Raw genomic sequence first — 21,136 nt, forward strand, 5'->3', positions numbered from 1 at the left:
TAAATTCCAACAGCTTATCCAAGCAAGTGCGTCCATTTAGTTTTCGTGGAATCGCAATTTTGATTCGTGAATTAAGGTTCTCAATTCGATTCGTAGTTTAGAAGCAGCCCAGCCATCAGACGAGATCGGAGAGAATGGGTTGAAAAGAGATCTTCTTTTCTATCGAGCAACCACTTCTTTAGAGCCGGCGCAAAATTACACTTGACAATCTCCGCTTCCATCGCTTCTGAACTCATTACATTGAAAATTCCATTTTCAACTTCATCTCCAATCTGTCTTCCGAAAATTTTGTTCAAATCTGACTGGCTTATATTCTTTTTACTTTGAATGAATGTCAAGTTGTTTCGACGATGTACTAGACACCTGAGAACTTGAGTGTCTTCCAAATATTTCATCTGAAAGAAACATGAGACTACACAAATTTAAAGTTTTCTATACCTTGCTGTAATATTTAAAAGATTCTTCGCCGTCTGTCATCAGTGATGGAATTGATTTTTTTCGCATAGGATCAACTTGCAGGAAGAAATCGTCAATTTCGCGAGCAAAACTCTTGTGATTTAGTGCATTTTTCGACGAGGAAATCATGAATCCTAAAAGAACATGGCGAATTTTTCCGCTGCAGCGCGATGTGAAGTCTCCTATATCTCCAGAGATTGTTGTCACAACACAATCTGACAAATCAAAAGTGCTATCAATCTGTAACTGTCCAGCCATATGCTTAATAATCCCACTATTTGCTGTCGGACTGTAACAAGATAAAAAATCATTGACTTCTTCTGAAGTCCAATCTTCGCATCCAGTTAAAAGCTTTCTATATTCCAGTACAGTTTGTTTTGTCGGTAGACTATTCATATAAAGATTCAGTGTGTCCGAATCGAGATAAATCGCTCCAAACTGGTTATCTAAAATGAAAAAATTATATTTTCAAAAAAACGTTCCTGTTTACCACTAGAAAATAGACGGAAGCCATTTTCTGTTCCAAAAGATGCGAGTGATTCTGGTGTTGTCACGCTCACGCGGCCCCTCTTCGACTTCACACAATCCGGCTGATACTTCATCTGGTTTCTGATTTGGCGGGTACTGAAATTAAGGGCTCCTGATTTTAGATCTTCGAAAGCTCCTTTCACAGTTCTTCCTTTCAGGGACCGATGAATCAATTGACACTCTGCTTCTGAATATTTGAATTTTATATAAACGCTTTTATTAGAGCAAAGTTGTTCTTACCAGTTAGTCTGTTAGGTTTTGATGATTTCAGAACATCGTAGTCCATTCGACCATTTTGAGACACGTATACTACGAAAAAGAACTCTTCCTTCTCCGGATAAATCTCAAATTTTTTGAAAGCATCATCATTAGGATTGATGCAATTGTAATATCTGTAAGAGCATCCATCGTATTCGATCTTTCTGGGTCTCGGACGGATTTTTCTACCTGAAAAGAAAATAATAAAAATGAATTGAAAATCAGCTGATCCTACCATTCGTTGTCTTCCACCAAGACAGTCCATCACAAAGTTTATGATCTTCGTTTCGAAATTTTGCGAATTTCACTGACGGTTCCGAAAACACTGGCAAACGAAAATCGGTGAGATTTGACGATGTCACACTGAAACAGATAACTTGGTTTTAAAATTAAATTTTCTTTTTCAACTGACCAGTTTTCAATGATATCTTTCATCGTTTTAACTGAAAATTTGTTCGAATAGGGACCTGTTCTCCATATGCCATCCTCATCCAAATCAAGCGAAAATTCTTTTATTGGTTCTCCTTGGGCAGATATTTTCGTTTTTTCTGGTTCATTTTGGCCGTCACTCGACATTTTAATTTCAGAATCACTCTCGTCCATTTTGAGATTTTTGTAAAATCACAAAAACGTTCTGAAAAAAAGATGAAAAACGAAAAAATAGGACAATTGGTAGTTCAAAAATACGTCATCGATTACGTCATATGACGTCATCGATTACGTCATACGAAAAATGAGTCTAGGACTGAAAATGGTGACCAGAACTACTGTGATAGCCAAAAATTCATAATCTTCCACAAATTTCTGCAAAAAAAAAATACGAAAAACAGTCGAAAATCGTTGAAAATCGAGAAAATAGGAGGAAAAATAGAAAAAATTGCCTTCGTAAATCGACAACGGCCCCTGGCCTAGAAAATTCCGGAAACTCTTCCATGAGAATTTCGAGCAATTTTTTGGGATTCAAACACAGAACTCACAGTAAAAGACACATTTTCGAGAAAAAAAAGCAAATTTCTTATATAAAAAATTGTTTTAAACACTGACAGATAAAGTACAGAAGTGAGCGATTGGAAACGACGATGGAATCAGCTGAAATCAAAATCCTGGCCTAAAAATAATTTTTTTCAGACAAAAATCCCTTAATTTCCGATTTATTTCTGATTTCGGAAGACAAATAATAGGTTTTTTTTTTCATAGTTTTGCTGTCAGAATTCGGAATTCATGCCTTTTCATTGGTTTTTCCTTCATCTCTACAAAGTTTTGTAAACTACAGAAGTTAAAAAAAAACTAAATGAAATCTAACAGAAAAATTTCAGTGCCGAATTGAATTTTAAATTACGTTGTGTCCACTTTCAGATATAGTCGTGGGAAATCTTCCGGAAGTTGTTTTTTCTCAACCTCTTTCACTTTCTTCCTGCTTTAGAAACCACCGAATATGTACGGGTTGCGGTTGAGAAGGGAAACTGGGTGAATTGGTGTAGTGGTGCGCGTGGGTGCACGAAAAACTGAAGTCGCGAGTTCAATCTCGACCAGATCCGAACTTTTTGTTTTTGTGCAACTACCTAGATGTACCCCTTCAGACTGCGTACCCACTCAGTCAATGTACCCCTTGAGCATGATGTACCCTATTTCGATGTACCCCTGGAGAATGGACCGAAATTCTGTCCGAGTTTCTGAGATTTTGAAGTGCTGAAAATCTGAAATTCTCAGACTGTGAAGTTCCGAAATTCTCAGGTTCCGAAATACTGAAATTCCAAAGTTCTGAAATTCAGGAATTCAGAAACTCCCTCAAAAAAAATTGTACCCCCGAATCACAAGCGTTGTACCCCTAAATGAAATGAGTTGTACCCCAGAATCATTGGTAGTTTGTACCCCCGAATCGTTGTACCCCCGAATTTTTGTACCCACGAATTTTTTACCCCCGAATCATCAATTTTGTACCCCTAAATCAGTTGTACCCCCTTGTACCCCCGAATCATTGTACCCCCCGAATTTTTGGCCCTCGGAAATTGGTAACTTTGATAGGACTGAAACTTTTACCTCCGGTATATGAAAATCAAAAAACAATTCATTATTGCTATCAGAACTCCACAAACCACACCGATTGATGATACGATGAATGGAAGAAGCATTTCTCAAAAATTATGAATGATCTGAACAATGAATGTGAATATATGTATCAACGTTTAGAAATTATTTTCGCTCGAATGAATTCTATACTTTTCTAGAAAGAAGTTTTTCTGAGATGTAACGAGAAGAAAGAAAAAAAGATAGACTGTTTTTTTGAACTTAAGAATACAAGTACAAAGTTCAGAATTAGGAGAATTTCAGAATAATCAAAGTCTGAGATGTAGAATTTTCGGTTTATGTTTTGTTAGTGGTCTATGAAACGAGACAACGGAGCTGTTGTTTTCTCGTCACATAAGCTGCACAAAAATTTAATCAAAGTGAAATAATATTATTGTCGCCAAAGACAATATTTCAAATTCTAGGTTAAACCACTATTTTTCTGAATTTCAATAAGTCACACTTATCAAACCATTCGAAAAAGAAACGGCTACTTGGAGCCTTCTTATTTCATTGAAGATCAATAATCGGGTCATTTTATTAGTGGAGTCGTTTTATTTCTCAAAAGATTGTTTATTTCCTAAATTCCAGCCAAAAGATCTTTATCTTTCGGCTGACAGTGTTAGTCCAGTATGACCAAAAACTGACAATCCTGACAATGTGAAGGAGCCAAGTGTATATGAATGTTTGGATTGTATTATTTTTTCTGTATCCATTCATATAAAAATTATTTTCACGTCTTTATTTTCAAGTTTTTTTGTGAATATCTAGGTCAAAAATTGAAATTCTAGATTTTTGAAAACACCCTCGGATTGCCTTATTTTTTCTATCCATTCAAATAAAAATTATTTTCACGTTATCATTCTTTAGAGTTTTTTAAATATCTTGGTCCAGAAATGGAATTTCAGATTTCAAAGGCACTTTTGGATGGTCCCATTCATATGAAAGTTATTATCACTTTTTCATTTTCATGATTTTCTTAAATCTCGGTAAAAAAAATTGAATTTCGGAAGTTGAAAAACACGTTTAGATTGTCCTTTTTTCTGAATCCATTCGTATGAAAATTATTTTCATGTTATCATTTTCAAGATTTTCCTAAATATCTGAGTCAAAAAATGGAATTTTTCGATTTTGAAAACACGTTTGGATTACCTTATTTTCTCTGAGTCTATTCATATAAAAATTATTTTCACGTTATCATTTTTAAGATTTTTCTGAATATCTTGGTCCAAAAAAGGAATTTTGGAATTTCAGAAACACATTTAGATTATCCTAATTTTTCTGAATCCATTAATATAAAATTATTTTCACGTTATCCCTTTTAAGATTTTCCTAAATATCTAGGTCAAAAAATGGAATTTTTCGATTTTGAAAACACGTTTGGAACGTTCTATTTTTTTCTGAATCCATTAATATAAAATTATTTTCCCGTGATCATTTTTCAAATCATTATGAATATCTAGGTCAAAATTAAAAAATTTCAATTTTGAAAACACGTTTGGATTGTCCTATTTTTTTTCGGAATTCATTCATAAAAAAAATATTTTCACGTTATCATTTCGAAGAATTTCCTGAATATCTCGGTCCAGGAATGGAATTCTCGAATTTTAAAAGCACGTTTGGAATGTCCTATTTTTTTCTGAATCCATTCATATAACAATTATTTTCACGTTATCGTTTTCAAGATTTCCTTGAATATCTCAATCCGAAAACGGGTTTTTCTTCAAATTTTAATATTCGTCCAATTTTTTCTCTATAATTCCAGAACATATTTTTCAGGAGCTTTCTGATACACTAACCACATCGTGAATTGACGAATTTCCTCTTCACATTCACACAACAACTTCAGTATGCCCAATGTAGTTTGTATGGAATTGTCATTGCTTTTCTCTAAAATATTGATAAGTTTTTCGATTTCATTCCTTTAAGTCTATAGAAAAATGGCGACATCACGAATTGAGGAGAAAAAAAGAAGCTAGGAATGATGATAAAGAGTTCAAAGACAAAAATTATTGAGCTGGAAAAATAGATTTTCCCATTTTTTTCAGGAACTGTAGTTGGGATATAATTCTTTCTAATTTTCTCCTGACTCCAGTTAGAAAGCCGTGGTCACTTGAGCCATTGAATCAGTTGATTTTAACAAAATAAGTGCACTCCTACTCACAGTCCCCCCTGCTCCTTATCAGTTGACGATAGACTTATCAGTGGACGTGCAGACTAAAAAATCAACTCCCATTTTTCCTTTCTCGTATTCTCATCAAGTTTCTTTTATAAAAGTCCATCCCTCCCTCAAATTATTCACTTTCAAAATGCTCAAACTTTTAGTATCACTTGTTCTCCTTTCAGCAGTTTCTGCAGATGGGACCAGTAAGTTTCCGCTTTCATTCCAAATCTTAAAAAGCCCATTTTCAGCCTGCAAAACTGGAAACATCGTGAACCGGCGGGTAAACGGAGCCGCTTACTATTTTCCTGCCACGTGGAATGAGACCCTCCCAGCACCAAAGTTAGCCAAAGAGCAGTCTTGCAGTTGGACAATTACTATTCCATCGGGATACTATGTGAAAGTGATTATCGATGGAAAGACAACTGATGAGGATTCAAGATTCCAAATGATTGATTCTGTTGGGCATTTTATACAGTGAGTTGCTTTTGAGCTTCTCAAACTTACGGATGGATTTTCAGAACAACTCATGAGAAGAAAAACCCATATTTCTTCCCACCTACCAAACTCACTTTGGCTGTTTCTAACTACGCTGAAGCGACATTCGGTTTCAGAATTGAGTGGGCTCAATGTGAGTGATATACCGTAAATACTCTAATAGAATGACACTTAAAGGAGCTCAGACATAAAAAAAAGTTTTCCTGACATTTAGCCTAGAGAACCCCCATGAGGGGCTGAACTCGTGACAGGCAGCTCAGGGGTACAGCACCGCTACCAGCTGAGCCACGGGGGCGAAGGCGGCTGCCGACCGATTACCTACATAAGCGCGGCGCGATTTCGTCCCCCAAACTGTCGCCAAAAACTTTTGCTGTCTCGCCTCCTTTAAACCATTAGCTTTTAGTTTATATGTATATCTCGGTTCCTGTGAGAGATATCAATAATCTGCCAATTGATAAAAAGTTAGTCATATTATGGTAAACGATTTATCAATTAACAGATTTTTGATATCTCTCATAGAAACCGAGGTTATTGAGCTCAAAGTGGGCGAATATACTGGACTTCCATTATGCTCCTCATATGTGTCAATGCAGACAGACTCAACAGATTTTTAAAATCACAAACTCAAAGATCCTGTTTCAGTACCTGCTGGACCTTTTGCAATTCACGGAATCGGTGACGTTGGTAACGTGATCAATGCCACTAACTCGATCTACAACGAATTCTACGGTTCAACGGAAGGAATTTCTCTTCTAGTTTTCCCAGAAGATCGTAAGAACTACTACTCGCTTAGAAGCACTCTTGTGTTTGAGTCAGCTAACACAGGTCTCGGAAACTACATTGACAAGTGAGATTTTCGATATTTTCAATATTTTTCCAGCCTCAACTTTCAGCCTCTACGAAATGTATCGCACCGGAAATCAGTTTTTGTCTCAATCTACAGGAATCGTACTTGTCAACGTTGAAGACAGTGGGAAAACTGACCTTTTGCTAGTTCAATCTGAACAGGATGTCAAGAATTTCACCTATGTAGAATTGGTCACTGTAGCCAACACAACCTACAATGCTACTGTAAATAGTCATCATGAACTCTCGGTTCTAGTTTCAGCTACCCACATCAATCAAACCATGATCAATGTTGAGATTGGAGATGTAAGTTCCCATTTTTCATTTTAGACTCAAATATTTTGTTTTAGACGGACGTTGTAACACAGTACTGGGGAACACCAACCCCATTCTTTTTTGACAAAAACTATACGTAAGATTCTTTTTCTCAATCCTGATAGTAAATAAAGTTATTTTAGAGGAGCCGAATTGAAAGCAGCACTTCCAATCTTCTATCCAGGATACGGTATTATTCAATGGGTGCTTCACAGTGGAAGAGCCGTGTTTACTTTCCAAGCATAACATGATATAGTATTGCAAATTTTAATGAATATTTGTAAAAATAAATGGTTAATCATCAACGAGGTATTCGTTTCTAATTACGAATTTCGTACATTCATGGAAAAGCTGGAAAACCGTAATTGCTCCAGTATTACATTTTCAGCTCAATTATCTCGGTTCTTAGGAGAGATATCAGAAAGTTGTCAACAGATCAAATGTTGGTGATATTATGATAAACATTTTATCAATTGACCGATTTCAGATATCTTCTGAACCGAAATAATTGAGCTCAAAGAAAACGTATGAGCAAATACGGTATTGTCCTTTGAAAGTACAGCCGTCCCAAAAAAAGAGTCCATTATGCAGAAAAGAAGGTTTTCTAGTAAACAGTTTTTTTTAACTCAGAAAATGCTTATAAGCGCTTTGGAAGGTTAATTTTAGTCTTAGCCCATCAAGTTGAGTTTTTTTATACGAATTTCTAAACTTTAAAGAAAAAGGACAGGAAACAAATTATTGAAATTTTGTTCATATAAGCCCCTCGAGGAGTTGAATTTGTGGGACAAGTATTGAAGGTGCCGACTTGCTACCAGCTGAGCTACGGCGCCGGAAGCTGAGGTTGCGACAATGTTATAAATGCAAGCGTGTGTGAACACCGATTACTGTACACCGCCACTTCAGAATGCCTACCGTAACTCCAGAAAAACTTTCAAAAACCCCACCCACCTACACAAAAACTATGCTTGGCGTAGTTTGTATTGAAACCCAAGTTTCTCTCTTTTCAATCATTCTTTGAAATCGCCGAAACTGTCTAATAAAAGTGATGGAAAAAATGGTGATAATGTTCAAGAAGAGTTCAAAGACAAGAGATCAAGATCAAAGAGTCATAGAGACCTGAGCTTGACATCTAAGCACCCCAATGAATTTTATCTACTGATTTTATCATACAATCAGTAGATTAAGAGAACAGCTTTTTATCCAAACCAAAAAAAAATGTTGCACTTGATCTATACACTCCTTTGACTGCACTTCGAGTCTGTCTTATCAGTGCAGACGTGCCCGACTAAAAAATCAACTCTCATTTCCTACTCATTGTCATCTTCTTTGTTCTATAAAACGACTGCCCTACCTAGTATTCCAGCAACTCAAAATGCACAAGCTTTTGATATCATTGGCAGTTCTGTCTGCAGTTTCTGCAGCAGGACACAGTAAGTTTATATTTTGAAATTCCAATTGTGTAACCACTGATTTTCAGCCTGCAAAACTGGAAATGTCGTGAACCGTTTGGTAAGCGGTAAACCGTATTACTTCCCTGCCACGTGGAATGAAACCATGCCTGCACCAGAATTGGCAAAGGAGCAAACATGCAGTTGGACTGTTACTATACCACAAGGGTATTATGCCAGACTAATTATTGATGGAACGGTCAGGGATAAGGATTCGAGATTCCAAATTATTGATTCCGTGGGAAACTTTATTCAGTGAGTTTTTTGTCCAATTGAGCTTAAGGCGCCATTCGAATAGTAAAGTTTGAGCACAAGTTTGAGCCGTAACTCCATTATTATAGAGTTACGATACGACATATTTTATTTACAGAACAACTCATGAAGAAATGGACCCATATTTCTTCCCACCAACCAAGTTCACTCTCGCTGTATCCAACGAAGGTGTCACTACATTCGGGTTCCAAATCCAGTGGATCGCGCGTAAGTTCAATCTTTATCAATTTGTCGATTTTGGGACTTTTCAGACAACAACACTGAAACCGATTTCGCCTTTATTGGGTCTCTCGACCACGATCTCAACGTCACGAGCAGCGTTTTTTGTGAAGGACTTGGTGGGGAGGAAGGAATCTCGTTGCTCGCGTTCCCACAAAATCGCAAGCATCCATACTCGCTTCGTAGCGTGCTAGTTTATGAGGCGCCCACAAGCCAACAAATCGGAAATTTCATCAACAAGTGAGTCGAAAGATTTTTCGGGTCATGGGTAGGTTGCTGTGGACCAAATCGCCAGACGCGCCGACCTATCGGTCAACTCGGACGGCTGAGTCGGCAATCCTTACCCATATTTTTGACATTCTCAAATTTTTAAAATAGTTCATTTTCAGTTTATATGAAATGTACTTGACCAAAAAACAATGGATTTCCAACACTCCCAGCATTGTGATTTGTAATCTCGAAGTCAGCAACAACACTGACTTCCTAATTGTTCAATCTTCCATTCGTAAGTTGTTCGTAAGTTGCAACACAATAATTTTATTCTCAGTTTTGCAGATACCAAGAATCTCAACTACGTCGAGTTGGTTACGGTACCCGGAACCACATACAACGCCACGGTGAACAGTGAAAAGAAGCTGTCAGCATTGATTTCCGCTTCGTATTACAATCAAACCATGACCGATGTTCAGATGGACGCTGTAAGTTGTGTTTTCGATTAAAGATTATGCAAAAAATACATTTTCAGTCTTCTGTGATCTCCCTCTATTATGGAACGCCAAGCGGATTCACTTTCGATAAGAATTACACGTAGGAGTCCATACATTCTAGATGTTTGAAAATTTCTTGAAACTTTCAGAGCCACTGAAATGAAATCGGCCCTTCCAATGGAGTATCCAGGAGGAGCTTATACGGTTCAATGGGTTTTGAACAGTGGAGAAGCTGTGTTCACTTTCCAGGCATAATAATAAAGTTCAAATTAATTATTTTTTTAAATAAACGATTGAGCATCCATTTCGCACCCAAATCAGACTTTTAACTTTGAACTTCAACTTCTCACTTTTAACTTTGAACTTCAAAATGATATCAATATTTTTATCACTTGAGCCATATCTTATCAGTAAAAACGTGCAAATGGGAAAAGCCCCACCTAACTTTAATTGTCAGACTTCTCCCACGACGTCATTTCCAATTGTTAGCAGCTTTTCAACAATACAACTTTTCCAAAACGTGCCAAAAGCTTGAGTATTGCAGTTCTATTACCGTAAACACTCTAATAGAACGTCCCGAAAGCAGCAAATTTTAAGTCAATTTATCTCGGTTTCCTGTCAAAAATATGAACAAGTTGTCAACTGATAAAACATCTTAAATATTATGTTAAAGTTTTTGTCATCTGATCACTTCTTGATATCTTCAACAGGAAGCGAGATAAATTGGCTCAAAATTTAAAGGGGTTTTTGAAGTACAAGTTGGCTATGCTAGATTGATTATTGGTGGATAAAACGAATATGGAATTTCCAGTCTGTATAGTTACAACCCGTACAAATGGGTCGTGCGAATTTTTAAACTTTTACAAAAAAATATGATTTGGTACTTTGATCAACCTTCAAACCCAATTCAAATGATGTTTTTTCCCGCTATTTTTACACACCAAGACATCACGAAGAATTCTTTAATGATGGGGTATTGTGTGATATAAATCTATACTTTCAATCTGCGCTAGTTTCTTTGAACCCAGAATCATCATTTTAGAAAAAATGCTTCCTGAAGATTCCAATCGATTCGTCCCTATTGTTTCAATCTATTTCAAGCTCTATTTCGGATCGTGTATCATTTTTCAGTGTGGTTTACTCTACTTGATATTCACAAAATCGCCTTCAGTGTTATCGAATTTGAAATTCTTCCTGATAAATACTTCTTTCATTCAAATCTTACATGCTTGTTCTGTTTTTTTCTCCCAGGAAAGGTATATGAAAAACCGCAAAAACTGAACAGTTCTTTTTTCTCTAGAATCATACCAAACACCAGTTCAACAGCTATTCTTTATTATGGACCATGTCGGATGTTTGGACCAAATATTTGTTTTGCATCGCATCATTTTGTACTAGCATTAGCCCTCGGATCAGGGTTAGCTGTTGCGAGTACTGTTATTTTTAGACATAGAACTTTGAGAATGGGTAATTTCAACGGGAAGCGAGTCGTGTTTATAATATCGTCAGTCTATGTTCCTGTAATCGTTATGATAGTATGTCTTCCCTTTTTACCAAAACCCTTTTCAATTTATTCTCAGATTCTCCCATTCACTGTGCCCTGGGACTTCGAAACTGTTCGGGATGCAACTTATAAGGATCATCCTACATATAACTTGACAATTTATGAACCGATTGGCGGATTTGCTAGTCACGACAACTTTCAATTTATTTTCAATACTGGTTTAGAAGCAGCTAGTTCCTATGTGATTCCAGTGATAACTGGAATTTTAACAAAACGGATACTGAAAATGATAAATAAAAGTTCAGTAGTTTCGTCAAAAACCAAGCAGCAGTTCGAAACACTGACATGCGTAAGTTAAAGATGGTGTACTTTGGGGTTGAACTGGTGGGGCCATTTTTAATGGTTCCTCGTCGCTGCCGGCTGAGCTATGCGATCGCGAACATAGATGCCGGCCAAACGCATGAAACTTGCTTTGGCACCATTCTTTCAAAGAAGGTGGGACACGAGACTTTTCAGAGTTTTTTTTGGAGTTATGGTATGCATGTTGGCGGGACGGTTGGCGGGATAGATTGACTATTGTTGACACTGTCCGTGGCTATTGTGCTGCTTGTTCGGACTCGATCATTCGGCTGTCTCAGCTTGTGCCATCGTAGCTCAGCTGGTAGCGACGCAGCACCTCCATTGGCCAGCCCACAAGTTCAACTCCTCGAGGGTTTATTTGCACAATAGTTTGACGAATTTTTTTTCGTATCGACTTTTCGTTAAAGAGTTCTTAGACACACTTTTCCATTTCAGGGACTGGCTCTTCAAAACATCCTACCCGCTTTTTCTTATGTTCCACCTGCCACTGCCTGGATCATAAGTCAGTTTGGAGAAGTCGAAGTTTTGTGGAATGGTGAAATGTGTCAATTTGATACAATATCCAATGAGAAACATTTCAGAACACCTCCTCATTATATTTATAAGCTTCCCACCACTTTTGGATCCTCTACTAACATTTTATTTTGTTGTTCCCTTTCGACATGCAATTTACAATTTCATGACTTTCAAAAAGACTGCGCAGGATACTATAACTACTAGTAATCAAAGTGGAAAGTGGTTTGGACCGGTGCAGAAGAACACAATGGTTCAGACATTTTGATTGAATTATAAAGCTTCTCCAGTTCAAAATGTGTTCTAGCTACAAAAAAATTGTTTTCAGCTCAAATGACTAATATTATTGTATTGTCTAGAATGACTAACTTGCTAGGGAAATAGGAAAAATAAAACTACAAAGTAATTGTACACAGTGTTCTCATGGGTATTATTTAACCGGAAATTTACTTCTTATTTCCTGCCATTATGAATGGAATAGAATGGAGTGCTCTACTCAAACGAATTCAGGAGATAACTGCCTTCTTTTCTATTACTGTCAACTTTTTGTTAATTTATCTAATCGTCACTAAATCTCCAAAAAACCTCGGTGCCTATAAATATCTAATGGTTTATATATCAGTTTTTGAAATTGTTTATGGTATTTTGGATGTGATTTTGGCTCCGGTAAAAATTTTGTTTCAACCATTTTAAAACGAAAATTTGTTTTTCAGCAACATTATTCGCACGGACCCACATTTTTAGTCATCGTCGGTACTCAGGATAAAATGTTTGGTCCCGAAACTCTCACTATCCTGAATGCATGTTGGTGGGGATTTTTCGGTGCTTCAATGGCAATTTTCGATGTACATTTCGTTTATCGGTGGCTGGTAGTATCCGAGTAAGTGGCAGCTTCCATCTTTTGCAATAGTTTTGAAGGGCCAAGGTTACTGTATGATAAGGGCTGCTGTCGTAGAAATTATAAAGATCAAAATCACTGTGACTACCCCATGTAATTGTAGCCTGGGTGCTAGAGCAGTGAATGCGATAGTGTACACTAGGCCAGTTTAGGAAAACATTAATTGGGTGAAAAACCATTCTGGATGATTCTAGAAGAACCGAGTGAAGAATTCTGAAGGATTCTGGAAGATTCTAAAGGGTTCTAAAAGGTACTAGAGGATTCTGCAGGATTCTGGAAGATTCTAAAGGGTTCTGAAAGGTACTAGAGGATTCTGCAGGATTCTCGATAATTCCAAAACGTCCTATAAGATTCTGGAGAATTCTAGAAGATCCTACAAGCTTCAAGAAGACACTATAGTTTTGAAGAGCCAGGGTTACTGTATCTTTAGATGTTCGATTGTATAGGAAGTTTAGAAGATTAAGATTACTCGAATTAGGGCACTATCTTCGAACGCTGGGAAATTTTCCAGGCACCATCTTCTGGAATCTTTCAACGATTGGAGAGTGGTTCTTTGGTTTTCGATTCCACTATGGTACGGTCTCACGTGGGTGTGTACCGGATATTTTCTATCAGCTGCCAATGAATCAACTTCTAGATTCATAAAGTATGTTTTCCAATTTTCAGAATTTGAAAAAAGTTTTGAGATTCCAGAGACAACATAAAACAAAAATTCGGGTGGGACTTCAACGATTACATTTATCTGGGCCCTTATTTATACGAGGTATTGGAGGATGGATCTTATGATTTTCACTGGATGGCGTTTCTGGGTCAAGGAATAATCACTGCCACTATTGTGAGTTTGATGGGAAGAAACAAGAAACTTAAAATTTCAGAATTTTCCAGATCTCCTCCGTAGTCATTGTTCTCGTATTCGGTTACCGTTGCTACGATCGTATTAGTCATCTAGTCGCGACGTCATCATCTTCAGCGAGATTCCAAAAACTCCAGAGGCAACTGTTCTATGCTCTTGTTATTCAGACATTCATCCCTTTTGTCTTGATGCATATTCCTGGAGCTATTATGGTGGCATTTGTATTTATGAATATTGACTTGGGGGTTTATAGTGCCGTTCTCTCTATGACGATTGCTATTTATCCGGCAGTGGATCCATTACCAACGCTTTTTATTGTGGAAAGTTACAGGAAGGCTTTATTAAGTGAGTGGCTAGTGATTGATCTTTGAATTGTAACTGGTTTCAGGATTCCTAAGATGTCAGAAAAAGACCAAACCAAATGTTTCTAGTGTCGCGACGATCTCTTCAAGATTTTAGCGAAATATGAACAATAAACCATTTATTGAAATCTTAATCATTTCACAGAAGTATTATCACATCACAAATCACCATTTGATAAGTTATTATAAAAAAGGATAAACTTGAAGTGTCCATAAAAAAACCAGTTATGGCGCTCAAAATAAAAACGATAGCGATGAGAGTTAGAACATTGTTGATGCTCCTTATTCTGCAAAATTTAAAGGTGTTGGGAATCTTAAAATTGAAAAAAATACCTCGCAAGTTGAGCGATTTCCATATCTCTTGGGGTGCGGAGCGCCGCGTATTCGAGTTTTGCAGAATCCATTCAGACAATAATTCAATACTAAACACTTGACTTTATATACCAATGTATGTATAAAAACCTAAACTGTGGAACAAAATATATGAGGAATTTTATGAGTAACATCTGTCATCAATTAAAATAATTCATAGTAAACAGAATGAGTCATCATGTTCTAGTGTCTGCCATTTATCGATTTTCAGTTTTTTGACAGAATCAACCACATTGAAGGAGGAGCGACAGAAAAACTTTTAGGTTTTTTGGGGCGTGAGCTACCGTAGTCCAGCTGGTAAAAACTCGGTAATTCCAAACGGTAGGCTCACAAGTCTAACTCATCAAGGTGCTTTTGTGAAAAAAATATATAGAAATATATGTTTCATGTTCCCCTTTTATTGAAATTTTTGCAAGGTCATATCTTGTCTCTATCATCTTATCAATCTTTATGAAAAATATATGTGTGGTTTTGAATCAAAACTTTTGATTGAGAGAAGAGAATCAATTCTTCTCGATTATTCTTTATCAACAGTTTTCTTTATCGCTATTTATTGTTTCAATGGAGAAAGCAGAAAACAATGAGCTGCTACAAGGATCGCAGAAGAACTTTCGATCGGTTAAGTAAGAAAATAATAAGCTAATTCATTATTCGTACACAGATTTCTTCAGTTACGAAAATTTGGTCAGCAGGAAGAATAGAAGCTTTGTCTGCTTTTGTTTGGGGTTTCTGGTTAGCACAATTTTGGCTCTTATTTCTTATGGAGTGGTACATGGAATGTTCCCATGGTTTGGTGTTATGGATGGTAGGTAAACAATTATTTTCGTCAGATGACTAATGATTAAATTCATTCAGATAGTAAATATAGTTGGATAGATGAAACGAGAAGTAAAAGTGAGACGGGTGGAAAATGCCAAAAGCGAATTGTAGCATATCACGATCTATTCACACATGAGAAACTCACAGAGAATCAACTATCAAAACTCACTCATCTGATTATATTACCACTCCATGTTCAAGAAACTGGAATTTTGGTATTTGAGAACGATGAAAAGAAGGGGAGGTTTGAAAAACTAGTTTCTGAAGCTCGAAAGTATCCTGATTTGGTTACAATGTTCTCGATTAACAACGGATATGACAACCATGAAACATTGTCAAAAGTCATAGGAAATTCAGAAGTCAGAAGGTAGGTTATAAATTGATAAACGCTTGAATTGCGAATTTTTGTTCAGCGGAGCGTGAGTTGTAATCTCTCTAATACATAGATTACACTAACCGTCCACTTTGAGCTCATAAATGCCATTTCATGTGGAAGATATCAGAGAATGGTCAATTGACAAAAATTTAATGATAATATCACCAATACTTGGACAGTTGATAGATTTTTCATATCTTTCATAGAAACCGAGATAAATAAGCTGAAAGTGTTTAAATTAGCGCATAAATAAGCTCCAAGTTCAGTCAAACCGTCCATTTTGAGCTCAATTATCTTTATTCCTGTAAAAGGCATCAAAAAATTTGTCAATCGATACGATACAAATTTTATCAGTTCACAAACTTTTGTTATGTTTCCCAAGTATCGAGATAATTGAGCTCAAAGTGGACGGTTTGGGTGGGCTTCTTTTAAAGGAAATACTTGCAGTTTTAATTTTTGGCTTGGTAGAGCCCCCTTAACAATTTTGTTTTTCAGAAGCTTCATTGAGAATGTTATTGCCGCTATTTCGGCATATCACCTTGACGGAATGGATGTTTATTGGAGATGGCCTCAAACTGACAACGATATTTCCAACTTGATTTTATTCTGTAAGGAACTTCGAGAAAAACTCAGTGCGTTGGCGATTCGGTCTAGGCGGAAGATGTCATTTGTTATTAGCGCTATTCTGCACCATCACCCAGTGTCCGCCAACTTTCAAAGTATTTTCGATTATGTGGATTTTGTGACAATTGAGACGAGGAACTACTACGCACCATGGTTTGAAGAGTTTCAGCATCTGACCGGACCAGCCACACCGTTAAGCTCATTATACGGAGAGCGGAGAGACGAAAATGTAGATAAGTCAATGACCGAGTATTCTTGTCTAGGCAAACAGCCAAGTAAACTGAATATCTTGGTAGAATTTGCTGGAAGATATTGGGAAAATGTTATCAAGTCTGATAGTACTTGGTGGATGGAATCAGAAGTAGCAAATGGAGTGACCAGTGGAGGGTGGATGCCATGGTGGAAATTAAAAAGATCGGAATGGAACATTTCGTCAGCTTCTTGGAATAACGACTCCAAAACTCCTTATGTTTGGAATCCGATGGAGAGGAAATACTTGGCATTTGAAAACGAGAGAAGTTTGGAAGAGAAAGTGAAGTATGCAATGGACCATAATATCGGAGGCATCGCGGTGTGGAGAATTGATCATGATGACGAACAACGAACAATGTTAAATTCTTTATCTAATTTGTGTTCTCAGAGTTACCGCAATAACGCCTCCTCATTATCATATTACTGTGAGAGCGCAATCTCTCAACTTCCTCAATTAGAGCCGTCTATTTTTAAGAATAATGCTCCAAGTGGGATTCACTAGAATAAAATTGTTTGGGTTGCGGCTTATTCTATGTATTCTATACATCGTTATCAGAGTTTCCTAGCCAAGAAGGAACTGATCCAAAGCCAAGGTCCATCGAAATGAAATCCTGAACTGAAAGTTTTTTCATTTCCGTGAGTAGCAATATTGTCGTAGGGGTTCCAGATGTAAGGAGTTTTAGAGTCATAATTCCATGATGTATTCCTTCTATAATTCCTCCTATGTTCCATTTCGATTTTTATAACTCCTTCTATATTCCATTTCGATTTTTGAAGAGCTTCCCAAGACAAAGCACCGCCGATCACTCGTCCATTTCTCTTGTTCGCAGTCATCCAGAAGGTATCAGAATCATTACTTGATGGGATGACATTCTCCCAGTATCTGCTTCCAAACTCTACAAGAATGTTCAACTTGTTTCAGTTCTTCGAAAAATAAGTTGACCCTAATTGCACAACCATTGGTAAGAAAACAATATGTGTCAATGTTGAAAGTTGGTCCTCAGTTACTTCTTTGTTGGACTGCAGATCGTGAAACCCTACCGTTCGCATTTCGCATATTTCAAAACAAAAAGTTTCGACAGTTAAAAAATGCAAGATTTTTTTCCCTTGAAACTTTTGCATTTTTCCAAATTTCGAGTTCTGTTCTATCAAGTTCTTAATAAGAAACCAATGCCAAAATTGTGCTTATAATGAATCCAGCACGAAAATACAAGGATACTCGATTGCTCACGAATCCTTGATAACTGAAATATTTCTTGGGTTGTTTCAGTTTTTTTTTTCTCGGGTTGTTTCAGTTTTTATTTCTCGGGTTGTTTCCGCGCTCCACGAACTTCTAACGGATCATAGACAATTGACTTTCGATGCTCTGGTGACCTGTTGTTCATTTTTAGAATGAATGATCATCCAATAAAGCATACCTGCAAAATCAGGGCCCGGCCCGCGGGTAGGGCCGAAGACTTCTAGGGTCTTTCCAGATTTGAAAAAAATTTTGAAATTTCAGACATTTTTTCAACGTTTTTTGTAAAATAACTATTTTTTATGCACACTCTTCTCTTGAAAAATTGTATTCTTGTCAGAAAAATCGTCCATTTTTTTCTGATGACCCCAAAAAAAATTTTGAAATACAGAAAACATTTTTTTTCCGAAAATTCCGGCCGGGCCGGGTCCTGAAAATTTTGAAAAAAGCCCGGCCCGGTCCGGCCCGTTGCAAGTATGCAATAAAGGCAATGAGCGAATGCGGCAAGGGTCTTACATACATAGATACACATTGCTGATCGTAGATGGAGAAAGAATAGAAGATAGAATGAAGACTAGTAGACTGAATAAAAGAAATCAAAAAAGATCCATCATCAATTATCTAGATTTCTTTTATCAGCAATTGATATTGTGAAATTCTAAGAGCTTGCAATGGCCATAGTGGCAAAAACATTTCTGTAGTTTAGTTATTCCTGTACCTCTGACCAAAAATTTTATTTTTCAATTATAATTCAGAACTACTCATTAAATACTCCAAGGAAAATAGGATGTCCCAAGAATGAAAGAGCGAACAAAAATGGGTGATCTGCCTTGAATTCAACTGGAGTTTCCGTTCTAAACGACATCGGGACAGCTTTCGCCATTGTTGCTGCTGAAGCTACGGTACCTTCTTCGTTAACCTGAATGTTTTATTATTTTAATTGTTGATTAGTTAAGTTTCACCTCAATAAGGGCCTTGTGTACGCCATTGGAAATTTTGATGTTCTCAGCTAGTCCCACTAGGTTAGCTTGATCCGAAAAAATGTCCGTGATACCCATACGCTCCAAACTACTCTTCAGGCTTACTTCCTTTTCCACAGTGAACTTTGGAAGGACAGTCTGAAATATAATTTCTCTTTAAATTTTTGAATTACATATTCTTGTCCACTTACATTCATGAAAGTCCCTTTGCTATTTTTAACTAGGCTCTGGAATCTCTTCGCATCCAATTTCGTCAATGCCTGCTTTAACGTGTTCTTCTCCTTTGGTAGGAATGCAGAAAACTTGAATCGTGAGTCCGTATAATTTAGATGGAGAACTTGGAAAATTTCATCAGATGAGTAGTCACGATCACTCATAAAATCCCTCATAAACTTCATACTTTTTATAGCGCCAGAATAGGTTGTGAAGTCGTGGTCCGATGTGGAGAATCCATCGAAAATCTCCTCCCAGTCGCCTCTGAAATATAAGGCGTTGATCAGAAGTGCAACGGCGTCTTGGAGAGTGTCCTTCGTGGCAATCTCTGTAATTTTTCCTTTGGTTGCTTCTTTGACAAAAGTGTTGACTTCTCGGACAGCTGTCAGCGATGTAAAGTCCAAGGTTTTGGCATCAGCTCCATAGTTTTTGAGGGCTACTGATAAGAATGTGGGGTTGGCAGTGAAACCTCTCCTGAATTTTAATTTGCTGTGAAAATAAAATCAGATGTGCGCTTTGAGCTCAATTATCTCAGTTTATAAGAGAGATACCAAAAATCTGTCAACTGATAAAATTTTCATGATTTTCTGTTAAACATTTTACTTGTTGATCTTTTTAAAATATCTTTCGAATAAACCGAGATAATGAAGCTCAAAGTGCAAATACGGCAATCCCAACTCACTTCAAGTAGACCCGGTTGGCTATATTTACTTGAACACCATTCTCTCCTTTCCGAATGTTCTCGTTTATGTAGGAAAAATGATTCACATATTGGTCATCACTGGCTCCTCTTAACAGGACATCTCCAATTTGTTCCTTGGATCTCCCACGGGCACCGGTATGCACCAACGAGAGAACTAGAGCAATAGATATCGGCGAGAAAACCAGGGACTCATTTTGGTACGGTAGAGTTTGCAGGAAATTGAGACCGAATTGGGTCTCAGCTTGAAGGAACATGGGACCTGAAACTAAGCGAGTATTTAAAAGTATAGAAGGAAACTGATAGATAGAGCTCAGCGGGAGCTCAATGGTGATGAGGTTTTGCTTGTTTACACTGATGGACGAGAGGAAAGAACAAATGTTTGTTGAGGAAGACCGATTGCTTTTCAAGTGTTGATGTTTATGTGTTTTGACACTGATGGAAAGATATGAAAAAGCTGTTGACTAATCAAATGTTGCTGATATTATGACAAACAATTAATTAGTTGAGACAGTTTTGGTATCTCGCATAGGAATGAAGATAATCGGGCTCAAAATTGACAGTGTTAAGGCCCTTCTATTATAGATTTTACTGTATTTCAAAGTAGGGGGAATAAATAGGTTTTCAGCATACTTGTAACGGGCCGGCCTTTTTCCCGAATTTCGGATGCCCGGCCTGGCCCGGCGGGCCTGTCATTCCACAAGTTGTGTAATTGTAATTTGTTTATTAATCAGGTGTAATAAAACATTAGAGGGCAAGACATGAAAGACTCAGAAAATGCCCCTCACGAGGCCGATCTGAGTAGGGGAGGGAAAACGGGATAATTTAGATATTTGACACAGGAAAAATTGAACATTTCAAAAAACACATAAGGGGGACCCTTATGTGATTTTTTTCGCCTTTTTTAAATATTTTTTGATCAAACAGAATCCAAAAAAACAAAAAAATGGAGAAAATTGTATTGAGAGCTCATAATTTTACAAGTATGGTTTTCAGCGTTTTCGCAAACCGAGGATGTGCATTCTGACGTCACGATATGATCAGTGTTCACACAACGCGTTGCGATGGTCCCATATATGGCATTGGTCTGCTTGCACTAGCGTATATATAAACGAAATGTCGACAAAAAACTAACTTCTCGAGGGCTTATGTATTTTCTGTGTAATATAATTTTTATGTCCCTACTTTTTTTCAATATTCAGGAAACCAACTTCTATACTACTAGTTCAAAAAATAATGTGACGCTTCAGCTAACTGCCTCTAAAATGTATGAAACTATTATTCTGACTTGTTTCCA

General features: G+C 37.0%; 8 protein-coding genes across 8 annotated transcripts; 5 read left to right on the top strand and 3 right to left on the bottom strand.

The window, feature by feature from the left end:
• Positions 1 to 80: 80 nt before the first annotated feature.
• Positions 81 to 1,845, bottom strand: CBG06341 (the record flags this gene model as incomplete). The annotated part of the gene is made up of 6 exons (XM_002647255.1): positions 81 to 395; positions 439 to 902; positions 947 to 1,171; positions 1,225 to 1,431; positions 1,478 to 1,605; positions 1,655 to 1,845. 6 exons carry the CDS (start codon positions 1,843 to 1,845, stop codon positions 81 to 83), a joined length of 1,530 nt encoding a protein of 509 aa, XP_002647301.1.
• Positions 1,846 to 2,972: 1,127 nt separating this feature from the next.
• On the bottom strand, positions 2,973 to 3,221 carry CBG27345 (the record flags this gene model as incomplete). The annotated part of the gene is made up of 3 exons (XM_045237124.1): positions 2,973 to 3,029; positions 3,058 to 3,070; positions 3,211 to 3,221. 3 exons carry the CDS (start codon positions 3,219 to 3,221, stop codon positions 2,973 to 2,975), a joined length of 81 nt encoding a protein of 26 aa, XP_045098543.1.
• A 2,397-nt stretch (positions 3,222 to 5,618) lies between these two features.
• Positions 5,619 to 7,375, top strand: CBG06342 (the record flags this gene model as incomplete). The annotated part of the gene is made up of 7 exons (XM_002647256.1): positions 5,619 to 5,676; positions 5,722 to 5,947; positions 5,992 to 6,101; positions 6,611 to 6,815; positions 6,862 to 7,120; positions 7,165 to 7,226; positions 7,273 to 7,375. The coding sequence occupies 7 exons, from the start codon at positions 5,619 to 5,621 to the stop codon at positions 7,373 to 7,375; spliced, it is 1,023 nt and encodes a 340-aa protein (XP_002647302.1).
• A 1,126-nt stretch (positions 7,376 to 8,501) lies between these two features.
• On the top strand, positions 8,502 to 10,031 carry CBG06343 (the record flags this gene model as incomplete). Its single annotated transcript, XM_002647257.1, has 8 exons — positions 8,502 to 8,559; positions 8,607 to 8,832; positions 8,948 to 9,057; positions 9,102 to 9,309; positions 9,459 to 9,574; positions 9,625 to 9,767; positions 9,815 to 9,876; positions 9,926 to 10,031. 8 exons carry the CDS (start codon positions 8,502 to 8,504, stop codon positions 10,029 to 10,031), a joined length of 1,029 nt encoding a protein of 342 aa, XP_002647303.1.
• Positions 10,032 to 11,239: 1,208 nt separating this feature from the next.
• On the top strand, positions 11,240 to 12,421 carry CBG06344 (the record flags this gene model as incomplete). The annotated part of the gene is made up of 4 exons (XM_002647258.1): positions 11,240 to 11,311; positions 11,357 to 11,629; positions 12,076 to 12,175; positions 12,222 to 12,421. 4 exons carry the CDS (start codon positions 11,240 to 11,242, stop codon positions 12,419 to 12,421), a joined length of 645 nt encoding a protein of 214 aa, XP_002647304.1.
• Positions 12,422 to 12,621: 200 nt separating this feature from the next.
• On the top strand, positions 12,622 to 14,363 carry CBG06345 (the record flags this gene model as incomplete). The annotated part of the gene is made up of 6 exons (XM_002647259.1): positions 12,622 to 12,819; positions 12,867 to 13,033; positions 13,563 to 13,697; positions 13,745 to 13,886; positions 13,937 to 14,249; positions 14,293 to 14,363. The coding sequence occupies 6 exons, from the start codon at positions 12,622 to 12,624 to the stop codon at positions 14,361 to 14,363; spliced, it is 1,026 nt and encodes a 341-aa protein (XP_002647305.1).
• An 836-nt stretch (positions 14,364 to 15,199) lies between these two features.
• Positions 15,200 to 17,211, top strand: CBG06346 (the record flags this gene model as incomplete). Its single annotated transcript, XM_002647260.2, has 4 exons — positions 15,200 to 15,261; positions 15,310 to 15,443; positions 15,494 to 15,824; positions 16,329 to 17,211. 4 exons carry the CDS (start codon positions 15,200 to 15,202, stop codon positions 17,209 to 17,211), a joined length of 1,410 nt encoding a protein of 469 aa, XP_002647306.2.
• A 1,492-nt stretch (positions 17,212 to 18,703) lies between these two features.
• On the bottom strand, positions 18,704 to 20,096 carry Cbr-srp-3 (the record flags this gene model as incomplete). Its single annotated transcript, XM_002647261.2, has 4 exons — positions 18,704 to 18,865; positions 18,909 to 19,064; positions 19,118 to 19,613; positions 19,822 to 20,096. 4 exons carry the CDS (start codon positions 20,094 to 20,096, stop codon positions 18,704 to 18,706), a joined length of 1,089 nt encoding a protein of 362 aa, XP_002647307.2.
• Between the last annotated feature and the right edge of the window lie 1,040 nt (positions 20,097 to 21,136).

Source organism: Caenorhabditis briggsae (assembly GCF_000004555.2).
Source record: "Caenorhabditis briggsae complete genome, chrV, whole genome shotgun sequence".
Lineage (NCBI taxonomy): Eukaryota > Metazoa > Nematoda > Chromadorea > Rhabditida > Rhabditidae > Caenorhabditis > Caenorhabditis briggsae.